This window comes from Austrofundulus limnaeus, unplaced genomic scaffold (genome assembly GCF_001266775.1).
Source record: "Austrofundulus limnaeus strain Quisiro unplaced genomic scaffold, Austrofundulus_limnaeus-1.0 Scaffold1069, whole genome shotgun sequence".
In the NCBI taxonomy this organism is placed as follows: domain Eukaryota; kingdom Metazoa; phylum Chordata; class Actinopteri; order Cyprinodontiformes; family Rivulidae; genus Austrofundulus; species Austrofundulus limnaeus.
In genome coordinates, this window is record NW_013953471.1 from 6,097 (window position 1) to 13,728 (window position 7,632).

The following is a 7,632-nucleotide window of genomic DNA, read 5'->3' on the forward strand; positions in this document are numbered from 1 at the left end:
AAAAACACTTTAAAATGATTTTCTTCTTATAAGTGTAAAAAAAAAAATAAAATCAAAGACAAAGAAAAAACAATAAATTTTTTTTTTTCACCAGGGTTACCCCTACATCAACTAAAATGCAAGTACCTGACCAATTTGGCGGGATAAATAGGTAATAGTGAACACTACATAACCAGACATAATCCTGGGGACATCCTGCTCCCACGTCATCAGGCCAGGCAAGAAGATAGGCCTGAACGGCAAAGGATGAAGAGAGTTTGTGTGATTTAATCCTAGAAGGCACACGGCGAACAATGCAGGGAGAGATGCCAAAAGGGGGCGGAGCACAGGTACTGTCAACAGTTTGTAGACAGCCTTCTGTCTCGCAAGGAAGAGTCTATCAGGGCTCCGTGCTCTGTGAACACAAAAGAGATGAGACATGGAACTGTATGAGGGATGAACAGTCCCCACTGGTTCAAATAAAGAAAAGTCATCAGTGCATAATGCACTGCTATCTGTGGCTCTGATGGCAACACGAGACATGTGTTCACAAGGTGCTGGAAGGCCTGTTCTAGCATAAACCCAGCCGTTGGACCCCTTTAAGAAAGGAGGAGTCAACACCATCAAAGCACACAAGAAATCAGTAGAGTTCAAAGGGTGAGGCCTAACAGGAAGAGACATGCTTGCATCATGTGGACACAAAGTACAGGCATAGCAGGACGTGTTTAAACCAGGAGTTTGCAGAATAGACCTGACCGTGTTCCACCAAAGATTCCCATCTTGACCCTTAGACGCCACACCAGCAAGAGCAGGAGGGTAACGTTCAGCCCCCCAGGAAACCCAGCGTCTAAGGACCTGAAAACAGGAGATAACTTGGAGATAACATTTGGGACACGAACAGATAGCCAGAAAGGTGCACAAACGTCGTAGCCAGTGAGATAAGCACAAATGGTGTAAAAACCTGTGTCAGATAAAACAGCATTTTCAACGTGGAACATAATAGCTGGAGAAGTGTTGTTTACTTTCCAGATTTTGATCCTGTTCTCAATATCAGAGACATCATGTTTAAGTGTGTATCCCCAGTCAGAATAACCTGTTGTCCAAAGAGCCTCTGACCAGGAACTGCAGGTGGGGCACACATCAGGAACGCTGTAACAGACATACATTTCAGCCCATATCATAACAGTAATGTCCGAACAGTGAAAATAGTCACACGGGTTTAAAATGACAGTGCTAGTGGTGCCAGCTGTCACAGAGATATTAGGCCGGTGCGTATAGTCATTGATCCAGGTGGAATGAGCTTTCAACCCGGGTGGGTGGGGGGCATCTTGATTAATCAGTTCTGGAACACGCCCACAGATGAATGGGGTGAAAAAGAGCATAAAAAAACAGTCCAGCAACAATACACCCAGCCATTTTTCTCGGCTTAGGTGTAATCTTTAACTTCAAAGGATATGTGATCAGCCAATCACAAAACAGGAGCAGAGGTTGTAGCAGTGGCCTCGTGCTCAGATGTAGGAGTAGTTCCATCCAGTGCTACTCTGGGGGGTGCTACCCTGGGGGGATGCAGGACCTTCCTGCAATGGGAGATGTGGATCCAAGTCGCACGCTCTGCGATTTTCACGGCCGTCCGGGTAGCCAGTAGAACTTGGAACGGACTCAGCCAATGCTCGGACTTCCAGGATGCCAGTCTGAGGTTCCTCACCAGGATGTGGTCACCGGGCCTCAGGTCATGGAGGGGGTGGTCCGCCTGAGTCGGGAGAGCAGCTTTTACCTGCGAACGAACACAGTCAAAAAGAGAGGACAGTTTAGAACAATAGGCCAACATCTTATCTTCACACAAATTTGTGAATGAGATTGCTGATATCTCAGCGTTCAAACCCACATTTGGTGGTACAGCAAAAATGATTTCAAAAGGACCAAGATTACTTCTGCTCCTTCTCCTTGCTCTCATGTAAAACAGGACCAATGGTAAAGCCATTGGCCAGGATAAGCCTGTTTCACTGCAGCACTTTGCCGGTTTCTGTTTTATTGTGCCATTTTCCCGTTCAACTTCACGTGCACTCTGCGGATGGTAAGCACAATGCTTTTTCAGGTCAATACCAAGATATTTACTAAGCTCAGAAATGGCTTCATTGGCAAAGTGTCTACTGTTATCACTTGAGATCTTTTCAGGAATCCCCCAACGTGGAATTATTTCAGATAACAAGCACCTGGCGACATCAGAAGCAGTTTGTGTAGATGTTGGGAATGCCTCCACCCATTTTGACCACATGTCAACAAAAACCAAACAATACTTTTTCCCTTCAGCTGGACTTAACGCAATGAAATCCATCAGTAAATGCTCAAAAGGTCGTGAAGGTGCTGGATGGGCTGCTTCAGTTTTAGCCTTAATCGGCCTCCCTGCATTGAGCTTAGCACAGATCATGCAGGACTGACAGTATTTCTGAGCAACAGTTGTGAAACCAGGGGCAAACCAGTGTGTGTTTATCATAGAAATCATCCAAGACTTAGATGCATGATCCAAGCCATGGGACAGTTTTGCAAAATGGTTGAAAAAATGTTTCGGCAGACAAGGCTTAGAGTTAGGACCCATCCAAGCGTCATTTTCAAAGTTACAACCTGCTTTCTTCCAGGCCTGCCTCTCGGGAGCAGTGGAGAAAGACTGCATGTCTCTCAGCGAGCAAGTCTCTGCGGCCTTGTCTTCAAACAATGTAAACAATTGTGGGCCATAAGCAGCTTCCTTAGCTGCATCGTCAGCAATTCTGTTTCCAACAGAAACTGGGTCAGTGCCGTTCGAGTGAGCAGCACATTTGCAGACTGCTATTTGTTTTGGCAAAAGAATGGCTTCCAGCAGTGCGGCCACCAGTTTATGATTCAAAATTGGTGAACCATCAGATTTCAGAAATTTCCTGTGTTTCCAAAGCGCCCCAAAATCATGCACCACCCTGAAAGCGTACCTGCTGTCAGTGTAAATATTTACTTTTTTGTTTTCAGCCCATCTGCAAGCTTCTGTTAGAGCTATCAACTCTGCTGCTTGAGCAGATAGGTGACTAGGTAATGAGGAGGAGCAGTTTACATCAGCATTCTCATTCACCACAGCAAACCCAACTTATTTTCACCTGTTACCATGTCCCGTCGTGCTGAACTGTCTACAAACAGGTGAGCCTCAGGTAGACTCAGAGGTTTATCAGACAGGTCCGGACGAGGGTTGCAACTCAGCTCTAACTCTGCGACGCAGTCATGGGGGAGTCCTTCGTCAGACAAAGGAACTAGCGTGGCTGGATTTAGAGCTGAGCAGCGACGCACTGTGACATTGGGGCCTTCGAGCACACGCAAAATAACGCGTATAACGGGACACGCTGAGATGTGATGTTTTTTGTTCATTTAGAATCTGGTCTACAGCGTGGGGGACAAACAAGGTCAGATTTGAATACCCCACGATGTCGCGTGACGCTAAAATAGCTTTTTCAGCAGCTGCGACAGCGCGCAAACATTTAGGCAACCAAGCAGCTACTGCATCTAGATTAGCGCTAAAAAAGCCACAGGTCTCATTTTATCACCATGCATCTAGCTTAGCACCGAGGTCATGCAGCCAGATCTTTCGTCAACATGCTGATAAAATGGTTGTGTCGTGTCTGCAGTTCCCAGACATGGAGCACTCTGCAGAGCCTTTTTCAAAACCACAAACGCTTCCTCTCCTTCAGAAGACCAAGAAACAATGCCAGACGGTACCAGGCCGGGGGCATGATGAATTTCTCTAAGTGGCCGTTCTAACTGCGAGTAGTTAATGATGAAATGTCTACAATAGCCGACCAACCCTAGAAAAGACATCAGCTGCTTCTTTGTGACAGGACGGGGCAGGGAAGTGATGGCTGAGACACGCTGCAGAGACAGCATCCTACCTGCAGCAGATAAGACATGCCCTAGGAATGACACCTGCTGTTTTATAAACTGCAGCTTAGAGAGACTGACCTTGTGACCCTGCTCCGCCAGATAACATAACAATGCCACAGTGTCCTTCTCACACTGGGCCTTAGAAAGGAAGGCCACCAAAAGGTCATCAATGTACTGCAAAAGGGCAGGTCCAGGTGACAGCGTGAATGATGACAGGTTTTTGCACAAAGCTTCATGAAAAATGGGTGGAGATTCTACATAGTCATGGCACAGCCTTGTAAAAGTGCAACAAGCACCTTTAAACTCAAATGCAAGCCAGAACTGACTATTTTTGTCAACAGGAATGCTGAAAAATGCATTACTCAGATCGATCACACTAAACCACGTGGCCCCAGCTGGTATTTGCGAGAAAATAGTGTAAGGATTTGGGACAACCGCTTCTCTCGCGACAAAAGCAGAGTTTACTGCCCTGAGATCCTGGACAAAGCGCCACTCGTGGGGTGGTATTTCTCTTATTTTTTTCACAGGAAAATGGTTGTTAATACAGGTGAAGCCTCACACTGCACAATGACACCAGCCTTTAGCAAAGATTCAAACACAGGGGTGATTCCATCAACAGCTTCTTTTTTAAAGGGTATTGCTTCAGTTTTGGCCTAAAATCAGATTTAGGGGTCACAATCACCGGTTCAACACCTTTTATCAAACCAACATCACATTTGCTTTTTGCCCATAAATGATCTGGGATCTGAGATAGACAGTCAGCAATGGAGCCAGACTCATTTATGACCAGGGCGGTTAGACAATCGACTTTGATGTCAGGCAGCTGGCACACAGAACGAAAACAGTCTATAGAGAGTTCACTCTTTGTTTTGTAAACTTTCAGAGAGGGGAGAAGTCAACCCCAGGTGTCGCTGTGGGAAACCAATCACAGGTGCTCACACAGCATAACAGGAATGGCCCCAACTCATCCAAGTGTCAGATGGAGCTTTAGCCAAAGCGATGTGAGGAAGAGATCCAGAAATCATATGGAACTCACTCTGGGCATGATTTAGTTTTACCGAAACAGCACAACGTTCTGAGCCCCAATACATAAAATCTGTGCACAGAAAGTTTTCAAAAAACTCAAAGAAACTTTCAGCAAAAGGATCTCCTAAAGAAGTTGTTGTGAAAGCTTAATAGTGTAGGTGAGCATTCTCCTGATTCACTGCGGAGGGGTTAATTACCTCCCTCGTTTTGAGTGTCAGATAAACAGCTGCAGCTTCATCAATTTTCTACTTACAGACAAACATGTGATGGTCATCTGTGAGCGCAGGGCATGTGAATGATGTTGGCTATCTAATTACTTTTAGCCCTGTGGGAGTTGAAACTAAGCTCAGGCCAAATTTCAAGATAAAATCTCTTGCCAGAAGATTCACAGGGCAGTTAGCTGATAGCAAAAATCTATGTTTCAGTGTTTTTTTTGTCAAAGCTGTTCTCACCAAGATCTGAACACTCTACTGATTCAGCAAAGCACTCACGCACACACTTCCCTGAAGCTCCAGTAGAAAAAACTATAATCTTTGCTCTGCACTAGTGAAGGAGCATCAGAGGTTTTTGTGACAGAGTGCGTGGCACCTGAGTCCACAAGGAAAACAATGTTTTTTTTTATCAACCAGAAGAACAAAAGTCGGATACAGCTTGTACGCCTCAGCAAAGTATTTGACATAACTGTGTGTGTATGTAGGTGTGTGAGAAGCCTCTGTGTTGACTTCAGGAGAACTCAACAGGTGTGTGTGTGCCTTCTCACCAGCTGGCGTGTGTGTGTGTGCATTTTTACTTATCTCAGAAGGTGCAGAAAGCCTACTGTTCGCAGCCTGGACCGTCTGTGCTTCTGGCGTCCCCGTCCCCCCCTGCTGAAGCTCCGCCCGGCCCTGTCCCACACTTAGTCAGCTTGGGCAACCGTCTCCCCTTTGATGATCCTCTTCGGGCAATCTTTAACCCAGTAGTTCGGATCCCCACAAATGTAGCAATAGGAATTTGGAGGTTTCTTTGCAGGCTGCTGATGCTTCCAGTTACCGCGGCCTCTCCCCCGACCGCGAGGGAAATGAGCAGCTGGTTTTGTCACAGTGTGGGCCAGTGTGAGCTGTGTTTGCCTGTGGGCTTCAGATATCAGCTTATCTTCAGCCTCTCTTTCATCCTTCAGCTTCTCATGCGCGCATTTGGCATGTTTGCGCAGTTTTTCCAAGCGAGCGTTTTTCATGTCCAGACAGGTGTCTTTCATCACTGCAAAAACATCAGGCAACAGGCCATTCAGGAAATATTGGCTGAAGGCGCTCTCCCAATGCCCCATCACGTCACCCAGGTCTGACGGCTCGTCAACTCCAGAGTACTCATTATGGACAGCTAGCAGCCGAGAGAAATAGTCTTTCGTTGATTCAGCCATTTGCTGTACACAGGCCTTCACTTTTGACATGACAACCTTTCTTGGAAAAGCTCGGTTGATGGTGGCACACAGCTTATCCAATGCAGCTCGATAGTGGTTGTTTGCTGCGTCATCAAAAGTCAGATGTATGACACGGTATTCACCCACCAGGTCACCTTTAATCTTGTCAAAGTTGGTTTGGCCCATGTGAAAGAGTAGCAGTCTCCTCAATTCAGGCCAGGTGGGTTGTACTTCCATGCAGAAAGTTTTAATGGCAGCGCAGAACTTTTTCCCACCTTCCACAACGTTCGGTAGCTGCTGCATGTACGCCTTCATGTCCTCATTTGTCCAAGGACGGAACACCAGTGCTGGACCTGTATGTCCTGCGACCTCTAGCATGGGCAGGGTCAGCTCACTGGTCTTCTGAGTGATCACTGCTAGCTGTGATTCCAGAGCCTTTTTTCCCTCCTGCAGTTCAGCCAGTTTCTTTGCAGTCTTCAGTGCCATAGCATCAGAGCTGTGGTACCCTGTCTTTGACCGAGAGGTGGAGGGGCAGGGGGCTTTTGCTGCACCTTGCTTTTCCTGTCTTTTTCTGAGTTCCATCTTTGTAGCAGCTGCTTCAGTCACCTGTCTCGGCTTTGGCTGTGGTGGCTCTTGCTTCACTGGGTCGGTGCTCATATGAGGTGGTGTCTGAGGATGGTTATCAGCAGCTGTGTCGTCATCAGATTCTGTCTAAAGCACCTCTTCCTCCTCGTCATCAGATTCAGAGCTGTGATCGCTGTGGGAGCAGGATGCTGTCGGCGTTGGGGGTCGGCGACCAGGGGCCAGAGTGTCCTCATATTGGGCCTCATGCAAGAACCGTTCGTACGCACAGATTTGTTCTTAAATTGTGCGTACGAGTGATTTAGGACAATTTGTGGCAATCACCAATGTTTTCGTATTCTAAGATTTTTTTCAGATACGAACAAAATTCACGAGTGGTCCAGACCTGTCGTAGATTTTACGAACAGCCAGTCTGCTGTTATCCAGACGGGTTTTCCTCCCTAATAACTTTATATTTCGTTAGTTTGAAGATATTTTGAGGTGAAAATAAATCACACTCCATAATTATGCTATTCTGCTTGAATTAGAGTTATAATTTTAAATGTAATAATTTAGACTAACAATTAATTGTCCGGCCGGCCGGCTTATCCACTATCGGGTGCGGCGGGGGGTGTGGGGGGGCAGCAGGAGAGACCCCGCGCTCTGCGCAGCGACACTTTCCAGCTCGTCCTGGGGTACACCGAGACGTTCCCAGACCAGAGGGGGTACATAATCCCTCCAGCGAGTCCTTGATTTTCTCCAAAGTGCCAGAC

General features: G+C 46.7%; 1 protein-coding gene across 2 annotated transcripts in view; it reads right to left on the reverse strand.

Annotated features, from left to right (window-relative positions):
* LOC106533992 (uncharacterized) overlaps positions 1 to 7,632 on the reverse strand; it is a 14,895-nt gene that overhangs the window by 3,997 nt on the left and 3,266 nt on the right. Inside the window, exon 3 of one of the 2 annotated variants that reach the window (XM_014030487.1) lies at positions 5,693 to 7,055. In XM_014030487.1, the coding sequence (XP_013885941.1) occupies positions 5,798 to 6,955 (1,158 nt within the window). In that variant the 5' untranslated portion in view covers positions 6,956 to 7,055 and the 3' untranslated portion in view covers positions 5,693 to 5,797. Of the gene's footprint in view, positions 1 to 5,692; positions 7,181 to 7,632 lie in introns of those variants that run through there. The other variant, XM_014030486.1, reaches the window with a different exon arrangement.